The sequence below is a fragment of the Hirundo rustica genome, unplaced genomic scaffold (genome assembly GCF_015227805.2).
Source record: "Hirundo rustica isolate bHirRus1 unplaced genomic scaffold, bHirRus1.pri.v3 scaffold_61_arrow_ctg1_1, whole genome shotgun sequence".
Lineage (NCBI taxonomy): Eukaryota > Metazoa > Chordata > Aves > Passeriformes > Hirundinidae > Hirundo > Hirundo rustica.
In genome coordinates, this window is record NW_026690661.1 from 1 (window position 1) to 15,302 (window position 15,302).

Consider the following 15,302-nt stretch of genomic DNA (forward strand, 5'->3'; position numbering starts at 1 on the left):
CAGGTGGCAGCTTGGGCGCGGGAGGAGCTGCCAGGAGCGGCGGGGGCGGCGCCACGCGGGATTTTTCCAGGGAAATGCCAAAAAAAAAAAAAAAAAAATTCCCAAATGGAATCTCAGAACCTTCCCCTGGGGCTGGGATCAGACTCAGTCCTGGTGGGAATCACAAATCCCAAATGGTTGGGGTTTATCCCTGCCCGGAGCTCCCAAGAGGCTCCAGCATTGGGAATTTTGCAGAAATTCTGCCCCTAAAACCAATTTTGCAGAAATTCTATCCAAAAAAACCCTCAACCCCCCCCAATTTTGTGGAAATTCTACCACCCAAAAAACCCCACACCACCAAAAAAACCCCCAACCCCCCCAATTTTGCGGTTATTCTACCCAAAAAACCCCACAATCTTGCAGAAATTGTACACCCAAAAGTCCTAATTTTGCAAAAAAATCTACCCCAACCTCCCAAATTTCCTGAAATTCTACCCAAAAAAAGAAAAAACCCTTCTTGGTTTTCCGCAGGGCTGTTACAGGAGGCGCGTTTTGAGGCAGAAAATGAGGTTTTGGAAATTCTGGCTGGGAATTCCACCCAGTCTCTCCTGGAGCGTTGTTCTGGTGAGAGCCCTGAGTTCAGATGGGGCCACGCCCCAAATCTGAACCCCTAGCTTTTAGATTTTTACCTTTTTGGCTGATTTTTACCCCCAAAATTTCCATATTTCCCCCTCATTTTGGGGGTTCACCCCACACCTGAATCCTGTAGTAGTTTTGGCTGATTTATTTTTTGGCTGATTCTTTCTCCCCAAATTTTTCATCCTTTTCCTCTGTTTTGGGGGGTTCACCCCACATCTGAACCCACAGTTTTTAGTTTTTGACCTTTTTTGGCCAACTTTTCCCCAAAACTTCTGTCTTTGCTTCTCTTTTTCTGAGCAAACCCCTCTCCTGTAATTAATTCACCTTTTAAAGCCGATTTCCCCCCAAATTTTCCATTTTTGTCCTGTCGTTTTTTGGGGTTCGCCCCACATCTAAACCTGTGGTTTTTAGTCTTTGACCTTTTTGGCCAATTTTTCCCCCAAAATTTCCGCTTTTTTCCTGCTTTTTTTGCCACCAAGAAACTGCTCCAATCCCAGCCAGGGGGGCCGTGGCCAGGACGCTCCTTCTCCTCCCCTCTGAGCTTTGTCCCAAACATCCAAAAAATGTCACCAAACGTCCCCAAAGTGTCCCCAAACGTCACTAAAATGTCCCCAAAATGGCACCAGACATCTCCAAACAATCCCTGAATGTCCTCAAAACATCCCCAACATGTCCCAAGGTGTCCTCAAAACGTCTGCAAAATGTCCCCAAAATGTCACCAAATGTTTCCAAATGTCCCCAAAGCATCTTGAAATGTCCCCAAAATGTCCCCAGTGTCCCCAGAAGCCCCTGTGGTGCCATTTTTGAGTCCCAGAGCTGCTCTTCGGGCGGTCCCTGCCCCTCCCCGGCAGGTGAACGCTGTCCCGGGCGGCTCCGTGCTGCTGGCAGACCCCAAGGAGGTCCCCAGGTGTCCCCAGGTCTCTCCAGGGTGTCCCCAGGTGTCCCCAGGTGTCCCCAGATATCTCCAGGGTGTCCCCAGGTCTCTCCAGGGTGTCCCCAGGTGTCCCCAGGTGTCCCCAAATGCCGTTTCTGTCCCAGAGCTGCTCTTCGGGCAGTCCCGGGCCCCTCCCCGGCAGGTGAACGCCGTCCTGGGCGGCTCCGTGCTGCTGGCGCCGTCGCTGCCGCCCAACCAGACGGTGAAGGAGATCGAGTGGAGCTTCTCGGGTGGCTCCGGTGCCACCATCCAGGTGGCCGAGGTGGGGCCGGGCGGCTTCGAGCGCCCGGACCCGCGGGATCGCTTCGGGAGGCGCCTGGAGATGTTCAACGCCACGGCGCTGAGGATCCGCGAGCTGCAGCGCGGCGACAGCGGCGTCTTCGGGGCCAGGATCAAAATGCAGCCGGCGCTGGTGGATGACCAGAGCTTCAACCTGTCTGTCTACGGTGAGACGGGCTTCGTTAACTGGTTAATTGATTAATTGATTAATTAAGTTCATGCAGCTAAGTTGGGTTTGGGGTGGGGAAACTGAGGCATGGAATGAAAGAAGGACAATCAGTCCTTCAACCTGTCTGTCTACGGTGAGACGGGCTTCGTTAACTGGTTAATTGAGTTAATTAATTTAGTTCAAGCCATGTAACTAACTTGGGTTTGGGGTGGGGAAACTGAGGCACAGAGCAAAGGATGGAGTGAAAAAACGACTCTCAATCCTTCGACCTGTTTATCTATGGTGAGACGGGGCTTCGTTAATTAGTTCTTTGACTTCATTAATCAAATTTAATTTAATTAAGTTGGGTTTGGGGTGGGGGAAACCGAGGCACGGAGCGGAGTCGGCGTCCCCCGGGTGCCCCGGTGGCATCGCGCTGTGCTCGGTGACAGAGTCGGTGCCCAGCCCCCGGACGCGCAGCCAGCTCCTGGCCAGCACCCTGGAGTGGTGCAACCTGACCCTGCAGTGCCAGGGCAGCGGCAGCGGCGCCGTCAACGTCACCTGGCAGCGCGACAGCCTCACCTGGGGACAGCTGGGCACCGCCCGCCACCAGCTGTCCCCCGACGGCACCACCCTGCGCGTGGCGCTGCCACCCGCCGCCACCAACGTCACCTACGCCTGCACCGTCAGTAACCCCGCGGACCGCAAGGTCGCCCTGTTCGACCTGCAGAGCCTGTGCCAGGGCGGAGGTGAGGGGACAGCGACACGGGGGACACTGCTGGGCATGGGGACAGCGACACGGGGGACACTGCTGGGCATGGGGACAGTGACACAGGGTGGCATCGCCAGGGATGGGGACAGCGACACAGGGGACAGTGACATGGGACACAGCCGGGGATGGGGACAGTGACACAGGGGACAGTGACACAGGGTGGCATTGCTGGGCATGGGGACAGCGACACAGGGTGGCACCGTGAGGGTGACAGGGCCGTGAGAGTGGCACGGCTCAGGGTGGCACCTCCAGGGGGTTGGGGACAGTGACTGGAGGGTGACATGGTGAGGGTGGCACGGCTGTCCCCTGCCAGGGGGACCCTCGGCCTTCTCCACCTCGGGCTACGTGGTGCTCTCGCTCATCCTGGTGGCCGTGAGCCTCGGCGGCGCCTTCTGGTGCTGGAGGGCGAACAGCGAGAAGGCGTCGGAGGCAGGTGGGGAACGGCCGATGCCCGAGGGGCTGCGCTGCTCTGCTGTGCGCTGCTCTGCTCTGCTGTGCCCTGCTCTGCTCTGGTGTGCCCTGCTGTGCCCTGCTCTGCTGTGCCCTGCTCTGCTGTGCCCTGCTGTGCCCTGCTCTGCTCTGCTCTCCCTGCTCTGCCTTCCGGCCTTCCTGCTTTCCCATTTTCCTGCTTTCCCATTTTCCTGCTTTCCCATTTTCCTGCTTTGCTTTCCCGTTTTCCCGTCTCCCATTTTCCCTGTTTTTCCCCACTTTTCCCTGGGTGTTGTTGTTTTTGGTTTTTTTTCACGTTTCCCCGTTTTTTCCCGTTTTTCCCGCAGCCGCCACGCCCGCGGCGCCGGCCGAGGAGAGCCCCGGGGAAGCGCAGTACAGCGACATCGTCTGCAGGAGCCCCCCCGAGGGCAACGACCAGGTCGGGGACCCCAAAACCCCGGGGAATCCCCCCAAAAAACACGGGGAATCTCCCCAAAAAACCCTGGGGAATCCCCCCCGTCCCCCCCAAAAATAAAACCAAAAACCCAGGGAATCCCAAAACCCCCACAGGAATCCCAAAAAACCTGCGGGAAATCCCCCCCCAAAAACTACGGGAATCCCAAAAAAACCCCCAGGGAATCTCCCCCAAAATGTGGGGAATTAAAAAAACAAAACAAACCAACCAACCAACCAAACAAAAAAGCACAAAAAAATCCCCCCACAACACATGGGGAATCCCAAAGAACTATGAGGAATCCCCAAAAACCAGGAGGATCCCCAAAAACTGCAGGAATCCCCAAAACTGTGAGAATCCCAGAACACCTCCGGAGTCCCCAAAAACCGCGGGAATCCCCAAAACCTCAGAAATCCTGGAAAACCACGAGAATCCCCCCAAATTTGGCCCTGCAGGGTCCCAGCCCCGCCGAGGCCCCCCAGGAACCCAGCGAACCCCAAAAACCTGAGACCCCGGCCCCAAAATCCTCCCCGGGGGGCGACGAGCAGGGCCAGAGACCCCCGGAGGACACGGCCGAGGAGGTGACATAGGGCCGCAGGTGAGGGGGGGACCCCAAAACCCCGGGGGTTAAAGGGTTAAAGGGTGCTTTGGGGAGGGGCTGTCCCCAGAAAGGGACATTTTGGGTACCCCAAAAGAGCCGGGGATAAAGGGTTGGGGGAATTTTGTGGGGACGCCCCAGACCCCCAAAAAAGCGGGACTTTAAGGGTTGGGGTATGCACAAAAAGGGACATTCGGGGAGACCCCAAAAGAGCGGGGCTTCAAGGGTCGGGGAGGGGACTGCCCCTATAAATGGGACGGGTCCTGGGGTCTCCTCCCTTTTTGGGGACCCCACAAAACCGGGCACTGTCCCCGCAGGGCCCCGCAGCACCGGGACCTCCTGGAAGGGCTGTGAAGCGTCGTGTGCCAAACCCCGACCCCAAATCCAGCGCCCCAAGTCCGGCTCCGGGCACCGCAGGAGCCCCCTGACCCCACAACCGGATGGATTTCCCCCTTCTCCGCCCCAAAATCCGCGGGTTTCACCCCAATTCCCTGCCTGAGACTGTTCTGGGGAGGGGAATCCCGATCTGAGCTGGTGGGGGTGGGATTTGGGGGTCCTGGGGGATTTGGGGGTCCCCGGGGTTTTTGGGGTCTCGGGGGGATTTTGGGGTTCCCGGGGGGTTCCCCGCATGTTTTGGGACTCTCCGGAATGGGGGAAATTTCGGTATTTCACCGACACCATGGAGAGCTCCTCCCCGGCCCCTCTGTCGCCTGCGTTGCGCTGTCGTGACAGAGAGGGGTATGTCCAGCACCCCCCCCTCCCCGCCTGTAAATAAATGTTGGTGACGTTTGTGGCTGTTTTGAGGTGTTTTGGGGGAATTTGGGGTGTTGGGGCCGGTTTGGGGGCCGTTTGGGAGCGGGTTTTAGGGCTCTTTCCGGCCGGTTTGGGGGGTATTTTGGGCCTGTTTTGGCCCTGGGTTTGGTTCTATTTTAGGGCTGTTTTGAGTCTGTTTTGGCCCTGGCTTTGGCTCCGCTTTGGAGCTGTTTTGGGGCTGTTTGGGTCTGGTTTAGGTTTTCGAACGCTGTTTCGGGGCTGTTTTGGGCCTGCTTTGAGTCTGTTTTCGGGCCTGTTTCGTCGCTGGCTTTGGCTCCGCCTCTGTTCTGTTTCTCGGGCAGCTTTGGCTCTGTTTTGGCTCTATTTTAGCCCCATTTCAGCCCATCTCGCTCCGTTTTCGCTCCGTTTTACCGGGCCGTGTTTCTGAGGGGAGGGGGCATTTCCCGCGCGCGCGCTCCCGCCGCCCCCTCCCCTCCCGGGACCGGAAGCGGAAGCGCGTGGGCGCGCGCTGCCCGGAAGCGCGTGGGCGGCGGCGGCGGTTCCGGTTCCGGCGGCGGCGGCGGCGGCGGCGCGGGGGAGGCACCGGGAGGAGGAGGAGAAGAAGAAGAAGAGGAAGAAGAAGGAGAAGGAGAAGAAGCGGCGGCACCGCCAGCACCAACGCGACAAAGCGGCGCCGCGACGAGAAGCGAACACCCCCCTCCCCTCCCTCCTCTCCCCCCGCCCCGCAGGACCGGGAACGATCCGCCCCCCCCTCCCCTCACGAACACAACCCCCGCCTCCTGGCCCGTTCCCCCCTCCCTTCCCGGCCTCCTCCTCCTTCTCCCGGAACCCGCCTCGCTGCTCCGGCCCGCGCCGCCCCCGCAGGTGAGGCCCGGGGGGATCGCGGGGGGCGATTTTGGGTATTTGGGGGGGGGGGGGTGTGCGTGTGGAATTACCGGGAGTGACCGGAGGGGTTTAGGATAAAGGAGAACCCCCGTGGCAAGGGGGCTCGGGGGCTCTCGGTGCGCTCCGGCCGGGGGGGGGGGGGGGGGGGCGCAGGCGGAGCCCCCGTTGGGCGGGGTGGGGGGCGCGGTTACCGGGGGGAGGGAGGGAGGGGAGGGGGGCGCTGGATAAACACGGAGCCGCCGAGGAGGCGGATCCCAGTAGGGCTGGGCGGGGGCTGCGCGGCCCCCCCGCGCTTACCGGGGGCGGAACAAACCCCGGCCCCCTCTCTCCGTTACCGGGAGGGGACGGACGGCGCCCACAGACCGAACACCCCCCGCCCCCGCCCGGCGCTGCCGTTCCCGGTGCGGGCAGCGTGGGAGGCCCCGGCTGGCGGCGGCTCCGGGGGTGTCTCGGGCTGCGGGAGCGGCACCGCCCGGGGCTGGGGCGGTCCCGGCGGCGGGGCCGGGCCGGGCAGGCCGGGGCAGGCTCGGTGCGGCTGTAACGGAGACGGGGACGGAGCCAGGCACGGCCCCGGCCCCGCCGCCGCCGCCTCGGCGCCTCCCGGCCCCTCCCGGCGGCCATTTGGGGCCTTTGAAGCTTCTCCGGGGCCCGCGGGGGAACCGGGACGGGCCGGGGCAGGGAGCGGGGATGGAGCCGTGCGGGGGGCGGGCGCTGCCGGGGGCTGCGGGCGGTACCGGGGGTGTGCGGGCGGTGCCGGGGGTCTCCGGTTCGTTCCGGGGGTCTCCGATTCTTCCCGGGGGTCTCCAAGCGCTGCCGGGGGTCTGATGTGAATTCCAGGCCCGGAATTCCAGGCAGGGAAATTTCGCCCTCTTCTTCCCCCTTTTCCCTCCCTTCTCCCCCATTTTTTCCCTTCCCCCCGCCCCCCCTTTTCTTCCCACTTTTCCCCCCTTTTTCCTCATTTTTCTCTCCCCTCCTTCCCTGGCACATCTGGGCGAGCTCCCAGCTGTGGATTTTGGCAGCTGAACCCGTCTGGGAACTGAGCAGGGTTTGTTTTGTCTCCTTCCTGGAATCCCAGGCAGGGAAATTTCCTTTTCTCCCCCCCCCCTCTTTCTTCCCCCCCTTTCTTTCCCCCTTTTTTTTCTCTTTTTCCCCCTCTTTTCCCCCCAAAATCCCAGGAATGGCTCCTGACCCCAGTTTTCCCCTCTCCATCCCACAGGAGGGAGAAAATGAAAGCCGGCTGCAGCATCGTGGATAAGCCGGAAGGAGGAGGGGGTGAGGAATTCCAGAGCCTTTTTCCAAGGGTTCTTTAGTGTTTTTCCAGGATAAAAATATTTTTCTGGGAATATTCATCCCACCTCTCCCAAATTTTCCAGTCTGTGGTGGGGAAAAAACGAGGGTGGAGGTGCTGGGTTTAAAATTCAGATTCTTCCTCCCTTCCTGGAGGTGGATTTGGGGTGGATTTGGGATTATTCCCTCCTGGGATTTTGTGTCCTGGCAGGAATGTGGGTGGCACTGTGAAAAAAGAGGGGAGTTTTCCCCCCTCAAAAAAAAACCTACCCCAAACTAAGAATTTTTAATTTTTTTTTTCCCCTGAATTCCATCCCTGGAATTTTGAATGGAATATTGAAGGGAATTCCAGCCAAGTTTTACCAATTTTTGGTAGTTTTGAGTGGGTTTTTGTGCTTTTTGGGTGGATTTTCCAAGGAAAATGGGGCTGAAAGGAGTCAGAAATGAGGAGCTGGATGGGAAACCTGGACTTCCTTGGATAACATTCCCCATTTTTCTCATTTTTTTCCAGTTTTTCCCCATTTTCCCCACCCCGAGGCGCACAGGACAGGGTCCAGCCCAGGCTCCAGATCCAGCTGTGGCATTTCATCCTTGAGCTGCTGCAGGAGGAGCAATTCCCAAATCCCACCGGGGCTCCATTCGAGCCGGGGTTTTTGTGGATTTTGGTGGTTTTTGGGGTTTCTTTGGGTGGAATTTCCAGGGAAAGTGGGTTTGAAAGGAGTCAGCTGGATAGGAAATCTGGATGTCCCCACTCCCACGTGGATTTTTTTTTTTTAGCAGAATTAACCGATCTCCCATCATTCCCTAAATAACATTTCCCCCGTTTCTCCCCGTTTTCCCCACCCCAAGGCTACCATTTCCCGGAGTGGGCGTACAAGACGGAGTCCAGCCCGGGCTCGCGGCAGATCCAGCTGTGGCACTTCATCCTGGAGCTGCTGCAGAAGGAGGAGTTCCGGCACGTCATCGCCTGGCAGCAGGGCGAGTACGGCGAGTTCGTCATCAAGGACCCCGACGAGGTGGCGCGGCTGTGGGGGCGGCGCAAGTGCAAGCCCCAGATGAACTACGACAAGCTCAGCCGCGCGCTCAGGTGGGCAAGGCTCGAGGTTTTACCTTTAAGCGTTGGTGAGTTCTATCAGAAACACAAACCCCAGGTGAACTACGACAAGCTCAGGTGGGCACCGGGGTGATGTGTGAGGGGAATGTTGATGTGCCAAGCGTTCACGTTAACCTCTGCATAGTTCAGTCAGTGCAGTTTAAGTTCGGGTATTAAACGTTATCCTAAGTTCCGCTAAGCCCAGGCTCTGTCAGGTTTTACCTTTAAGTGTTGGTGAGTTCTATCAGAAACACAAACCCCAGGTGAACTACAACAAGCTCGGTGGCACCGAGGTGATGTGTGAGGGGAGTGTTGGTGTGAACAGAGCTCACGTTAACCTCTGCATAGTTTTAATTATTTCAGTTTAATTTCAGGTATTAAACGGTTTGAGCTGCATTATCCTAAGTTCCGCTAAGCCCAGGCTCTGTTAGGTTTTATGTTTTAAGTGTTGGTAAGTTTTATCAGAAACACAAACCCCAGATGAACTACGACAAGCTCAGGTGGCACCGAGGTGATGTGTGAAGGGAACGTCGATGTGCCGAGAGCTCACGTGAATGTTAATGTTAAAAATCAAGATATTAAATATTTTAATAACTGAATAACCCTAATATTGAAATGATTTTCTGTATAGCTCAGTTTAAGTTTGGACGTTAATCTGTTTAAATGGCGTTGTTCTGAGTCCCGTTGGGCTCAGGCCCTGTTAGGTTTGACTTGCTTTTTTAAGCTTTGGTAAGTTTAAATTTTATAAAATTTAAATGATGATGGACCTATAGTAGTATAATTATATGTATATATATACGCGCACATATATATTCCACACATGTAATATATAGAATATCTATTATATATATAGTATGCATAAAATTATACAATGTGTAAAATATACAATGAATTCTGGATTTTTAAGGAGCTTCAACCTCCATTCCAACCCCAACCATTCCAGGATTCTACATGTCAGCTTAGAAAGGAAATTAGGAAGGAATCCCTCAGGATTCCCTCAGGAATTCTGGATTTTTTTCAGTGCTTTGATCCATTTTTCCCCTTTTTTTAAAAAAAATTTCCCAGGTATTACTACAACAAGAGGATCCTGCACAAGACCAAGGGCAAAAGGTTCACCTACAAATTCAACTTCAACAAACTGGTGATGCCCAACTATCCCTTCATCAACATCCGGCCCAACGGTGAGCCCCGGGAATTCTGGGTCGGGATTTGGGGAAAAAACCCTAAAAAACCGAACCCACAGCCAGCCTGGGCAAATGAAAACCCAGACTGGGAGCGACTGCCAGCTGCTGTGGGGGGTGTGGGACCCGGGTTTATCTTTCCCTGGGGATTGTTGGGACTGTGGGATAAGAGGATCAGCCTTGGGATGCAATCCCGGAGCGGATCAGGTGAGTTTATGGGGGCCTTTTAAGGGGAAAGGAAAAATAATGGAATTTTTGCTCCTTTACCAGCTCCTTTTCAAGGGAAAATTTGTTTTTTAACCCATTTCTACCCTGGCGTTGTGAGGAATTCCATGGGGATCGCAGCGTTCCCAGAGGAAAACAGGAATTCCTTGGATTATGGCTAAGACCCGCAGATTTTGCCCCGAAGGAGGCAGGATAATGAGGAGGAGTTTGGGAATGGAGTATAAATGTCCCTTTTTTTGGTCAGGTTTATCCCAGATTCAGCAACGGTTTCTTGGGAAAAGGGTCTTTCCAAGGAATTCTGCCTTTTCCCCTTTGGAATTCCGCCTTTTCCTGCCTGTTTGAAGGGATCAAACCACCTGCAGAAGGGTTTGGAAGGTGCTGCTGAGGAATGGGCTGGAAAAGGCAGTCGGGAACTTCCCGATCTGCTGAGTTTTCCTGGTGATTAGAGCAGAAATTGTGGAATATCCCAAGCTGGAGGGGAGAATTCCAACCCCAGGCCCTGCACAGGACATCCCAAAAATTCCAGTGTGACCCTTGGGCAATCCTGGGAATCCTCAAGCTCTCCTGGCTGGCTGAAAATCCTGAATTTGAGCTTTTTGGGGGGAAAAAAGCCTCTCTTATTTAACTTCCAGCTCTCCCTGGCTCTTTTTCCGGAGCCTATGGAGCCATTTTGGGGAATATTCTCCTATTTCCACAAAAAAATTCCGTGAGAAGAGTTGGGATTAACCAGGAGCATTCCAAATTCTCCCAGATTTTTTATTTTTTTTTAATTTGTTTTTTTTCCAAGTGCCCCAGGGGCAGGAGGGAGCAGGGAAAGGGAGGTGGGAACTGCCCGGACTCGTTTGCTCCCGGTTAATTACAGATTTACAGCTCCAGACACATCTTCCCACCCCCGTTCCTTGGCTTGGAAAAAACATTCCCTTCTCCCAATTAAAAAAAAAAATAAATAAACCCCCAGCAGGGCCCACACAGGTGAGGGAGGCACAAACACCACCAGGAATTTTCCCCTCGTTTCTTGGCCTTCACAATAGAAACCTTGGAAAAAACAAATCCGTGCTGGGATTCCCTCAGGGAGGGGAGGTGGCTCTGGAGACGGCTCCAGCCTGGAAAAATCCCTTTTTTTCCCCACACAGAACATGTTTCTTCTTCTTCCATCCCTATTTTCCCTGCTGTTTCCAGGCTTTCCCCTGGAAGCTGAATTTGGGTGGATATTTGAGATATTTCCATGAATTGATGAGATCCCCCCTCAGATGAGAGATTCCCATGAATGTTGGAGATGTTCCCATGAATGTTGGAGGTATTCCCATGAATTGATGAAGTGCCCCCTCAGATGAGCGATATTGGGTATTTGAGACATTTCCATGGATATTTGAGCCATTCCCATGGATTGATGAGATCCCCCCTCAGAGGAGACGTTTCCATGGACATTGGAGATGTTTCCATGGATACCCAAGCTATCCCCGTGAATTTTAACCAGCTCCCCAATCTCCCATCTCCAGCCCCCCAATCCCTGCATCCCGCCGTTCCCCCCAGCGCCGTTCCCTGACTCTTTTCCCGTTTTTCCCCGTTTTCCCGGTTCCAGGCGTGGTTCCTCAGAGCGCTCCGCCCGTGCCCACGGCCTCCTCGCGGTTCCACTTCCCCGCCCTGGATCCGCACTCTCCCAGCGAGGATTCGCAGCCCGGGGCGCGCTTCCCGCCGGGCTCCCTGCTCCAGGCGCACCCCGAGCCCCTGGGAGACGCCGACAGGAAGCCGGAATCGGCCGAGCTGGAGGAAAACGCCTCGGACTGGCGCCGGGAGCTGCTGGCCCCGTCCCACCCCTCTGCCAGCGCCGCCGCCGCCGCGGGGCCGAAGCGCAAGCCCGACGTGGTGCTCCCGCTCTTCTCCAGGCCGGGCATTTTCCCGGATCACCCCCACAGCCCCTTCGCCGTGTCGCCGCTGCCGGGGCGCCCCGGGGTGCTGAACGTTCCCATTTCCCCGGCGCTGTCCCTGACGCCGACGCTCTTCTCCTACAGCCCCTCGCCGGGGCTGAGCCCGTTCGCCGGGAGCAGCTGCTTCTCCTTCAACCCCGAGGAGATGAAGCACTACCTGCACTCGCAGGCCTGCTCCGTGTTCAACTACCACCTGAGCCCGCGGACGTTCCCTCGCTACCCGCTGGTGGTGCCGCCGCTGCAGTGCCCGGTGCCGCTGGAGGAGCAGCCGCCCTTCCCCATCAAGCTGCAGCCGCCGCCCGCCGGGCGCAAGAACCGCGAGCGGCTGGAGAGCCCGGCGCGGGTGAAGGTGGAGCCGGCCGCCGAGAAGGAGCGCGACGGGAAGGCCGAGGAGCGCCGCGGCGAGGAGGAGGAGGAGGAGCGGGAGGAAGAGGAGAAGATCCCGGTTTTCGCCCGGCCGGCGGCTCCCCCGGCGGCGTGGATCCCGATCCCCACTCATCCTGGATCTTCCGGAGAGGAAAACGCGGAGAAGCCGTCCCGGGATTCCTCTGGAGACGCGGGGAATCAGGAGAAGAGGGAGGACGCCCTGATGCCCCCCAAGCTGCGGCTGAAGCGCCGCTGGAACGGAGATTCCCGGCAGGAAATTCCCGAGGATTCCCGGCAGAATGGGATCTGGCACCTCCCCAAAGCTGTGGCTGCCGCCTCCGACACCTAATCCCGGCTGGAAAACAAACAAAAAAAAACCTTGGAAAACACCCGGAAAAAAAAGAAAAAAAATCCGTGTATTTATGTAGCAAGGTTGCAGAGCAGTTTGGGATCAGGGCGGGGAGGGGGGCGGAGTAGATTTGGGAATTTTTAGGGAATTTTTGGGGGTGGGAAAAGGGAGGGACGGGTGGGGATTTGGGGGGATTTTGTGTTGTTTTTGTTGTTGATTTGCAGGTGAAGACGCCGGAATTCCCTCTTGGTTTTCCCGGGAAAAGCCCGGCTTCAAGCTTCAGGACTGGGATGGAGGAATTCCAGGCGCAGCCCCGGGGCTGTTCCCGGGGTTTTTGGGCCACTGGGAATCTCCAGATCCGGGGGGGGGGGAGGGGGGTGCGGTTTTTTGGGATTTTTTTTTTGTACGGATGTGAGGTTTTCCCGGCCATCCAGGAGCTGGATTTATTGTTTGGGGTTTTTTTTGGGAAAAGGAGGAGCTTGGGAATTTTGCATCGGGAATTTTGCACTGTCCACGGAGCAGGGTGGGGGAAAAGAAAAGGATTCAGGAAGATCTGGAAAATTCGGGATGGAGGAGGCTGCGTCATTCCCGGCGGATTTCCGGGAAGAAAGAAAATTCCCCCTTTTCCCGATTTTTTTCCTCTCGCAGAAGCCATGAGCAAAACTCTCCAAACTTTTTCAGGGAATGGGAATAACACAAAATTAACCAGATGCCTTTAATCCTGACGCATTAAAAATGTTGGGGTTTTTTTGTTTTTATTTTCGTTTTGGTTTTGTGCCCGGAGCGGGAATTTTTATTTTTTTCCCCCTCCCGCTCCGGAATCCGTGTGGGTGGATTTTTGGGAATGCTTGGAAGGAACGCTGGAATGATTGCGGTGAGTCCCGGGAATGCCGGAATTCCCGGCGCCGTTCCCAGATCTTTGGAACCTCCCCACCCCTTCCTTTCTCCCCGTTTGACTCATGCCTTAAAAAAGAAACAACAGAAAAATCCACGTTCGGACTTTTTCTGGGAATTTTTTCCGGGAGCACTCGGATTTTGTGGATCCTTCCCGTTTTTTCCGCGGGGGGAAGGGGAAATCCCGGTTTTCCCCCCACAGAATTCCGTGGGCTCTGGATGGCACTCCCAGTGGGATGAACCCTCGGAAAGCGCAGGGATGGAGCCGGAAAATTCCCCAAGGATTCGCTCTCGTAGCACAAATGTTGGGAATTCTGTGTTGGTGGGGGGGGAGGAGAAAAAATTCCCTGCTGCAACAAGAACCGGGAGCGATTCCCCAAATTCCCAACCCGGCCGGGTTCGGGATTCTTGGAATGTGGAGCTTCAGAAGAATTTGGGGTGGAAAAACCCCTGGATTATCCCAAATAAAACAAAAGAAAAAAACCACAAAAAACCCCGGAGAGGGCGCAAGGATGAACTCAGGAATTACACGAGGAGGCCTTTCCCGAAATTCCCGTCGCCGATCCCAAATCCAAGTGCCGGAACTGTCGGGGAAAAAAGAAAAAGGTGGTGGGGGGAGAAAATCCCGGATTTTTCTCCCCTCCCCAACCCCCAAATCCTTTGGATTCGAGGCGAAAATCCCATGGAAAAAATAAGTTGGAATTTTTGTGGCTTTAAAGAGGATTTTCTGGGCTTGGGGGTTTTTTGGGAAGGGTGGGAATGCTGGGTTTTTTTCACAGCCATTGCACTGCAAAAAACAAAAAAAGAGGAAAAAGGAAAATAAATAAAAAAACCTTGGGAGAGTTCAGGGAATTCCGGACTCAGGACGACGGATCCGGCGCCTCTCGGGAATTCCAGATTTCCCAACGGAGCCTGGGAGGAGGAAAATGGAAAAAAAAAAGCAGGAAGAAGAGAAGGATAACGCTTAAAAAAAAACACCAAAACCAACCCAAAACGGAACTAAAGGAAAAAATAAATCAAAAGTCTCCAAATTTCACGGAAGAAAAAATCGAAAGTTTCAAGGAAAAAATCTGAAAATTCCAACGTGCCAAACTATTTGATAATAATAATTTAAAAAAAACCCTCGGGAAGTTGGGAATGGTTGGAATTCTCTCCTGGATGAATTTTCCCTGGAGCGTGATCCCGTTTTTCCAGCAGTTTTTTGGGTTTTTTTGGTTAATTTCGCTTCTTTTTCATAGCAAATCTGTAGGAGAAATGTAAAAAAAAAAAAAAAAAAAAACACAAAAAACAACAAAAAAACTTAAAAAAAAAGACTTGTAAATGGGACAACCCCAAAAAGGGGGAATTTGATTTGGGAATTTCCCAAAAAAAAAAAAAAAAAAAAAAGGAGGAAGAGGAGAGAAAATCCAAGAGCATTAATGGGGTTGTCCCAGATTTTTTTTTTATTTATTCCATAATTATGTTGACTCTTTTTAATTATTTTAAGCTGTTTTTCCGTTGGTTTCTTTCTTTTTTTCGCATCCTGGTAGGATTAAAAAAAAACAAACCAAAACAACAACAAAAACACCAGGAATTTTCTCTCTCTCAGTTGAAATCATCAGAAATCCAGAAAAACTTTGGACTTTCCTGGAAAAGATCTTTGATTTTTCTTTTTAGCGCTTTTTAAGCCGATATTTACGCTTTATTTTTGGGGGAGAGTTTAAAAGAAAAAAACAAAAAAAAGAAACAACCAACAAAAAACCCATTTCTCTTTTGAGGGGATTTGAGGGATTTGAACTCTTCCCCCCCGGTGGGAATTCCAACAGGAATCCATCGGGAAAACGGAATTTGGGATTGGGAGCGTGGCTTTGTACATAGGGTGTAAAGTAGAGGGGCAAAAAAAAAAAAAACAAAAAACAAAAACACACAAAAAAAAGAGACAAAAAATCCAAAATTTGTGCCTTTAAAAAAATTCCGATTTCTATTAAAAAATCCGATTTAAGAGAGGCTTGCATATATATATTATATATATATATGATGAAATGCTAGAGAAATTTATGGATAATATACATATTTTTTGCCAGGGGTATCCCATAGCTCCATATTTTG

General features: G+C 54.1%; 2 protein-coding genes across 6 annotated transcripts; both read left to right on the forward strand.

Annotated features, from left to right (window-relative positions):
- The first annotated feature begins 754 nt into the window (after positions 1 to 754).
- Positions 755 to 4,767, forward strand: LOC120748168 (T-lymphocyte surface antigen Ly-9-like). 4 transcript variants are annotated; one of them, XM_058419126.1, is made up of 7 exons: positions 755 to 1,525; positions 1,557 to 1,998; positions 2,432 to 2,728; positions 3,065 to 3,184; positions 3,528 to 3,619; positions 4,090 to 4,232; positions 4,550 to 4,685. In XM_058419126.1, the coding sequence occupies exons 1-6, from the start codon at positions 1,235 to 1,237 to the stop codon at positions 4,222 to 4,224; spliced, it is 1,377 nt and encodes a 458-aa protein (XP_058275109.1). In that variant the 5' UTR covers positions 755 to 1,234; the 3' UTR covers positions 4,225 to 4,232; positions 4,550 to 4,685. The 4 variants fall into 4 exon arrangements, with proteins under 4 accessions (XP_058275109.1, XP_058275110.1, XP_058275111.1 ...); XM_058419127.1 differs by lacking the exon at positions 4,090 to 4,232 and having other exon boundaries at positions 4,550 to 4,767; XM_058419128.1 differs by lacking the exon at positions 3,065 to 3,184.
- Positions 4,768 to 5,545: 778 nt separating this feature from the next.
- ETV3 (ETS variant transcription factor 3) lies at positions 5,546 to 12,458 on the forward strand. Of its 2 annotated transcripts, none has more exons than XM_040054252.2 (5): positions 5,546 to 5,870; positions 7,108 to 7,163; positions 8,028 to 8,265; positions 9,337 to 9,452; positions 11,260 to 12,458. In XM_040054252.2, the coding sequence occupies exons 2-5, from the start codon at positions 7,118 to 7,120 to the stop codon at positions 12,318 to 12,320; spliced, it is 1,461 nt and encodes a 486-aa protein (XP_039910186.1). In that variant the 5' UTR covers positions 5,546 to 5,870; positions 7,108 to 7,117; the 3' UTR covers positions 12,321 to 12,458. The 2 variants fall into 2 exon arrangements, with proteins under 2 accessions (XP_039910186.1, XP_039910185.1); XM_040054251.2 differs by lacking the exon at positions 5,546 to 5,870 and adding an exon at positions 6,233 to 6,292.
- Positions 12,459 to 15,302: the final 2,844 nt, after the last annotated feature.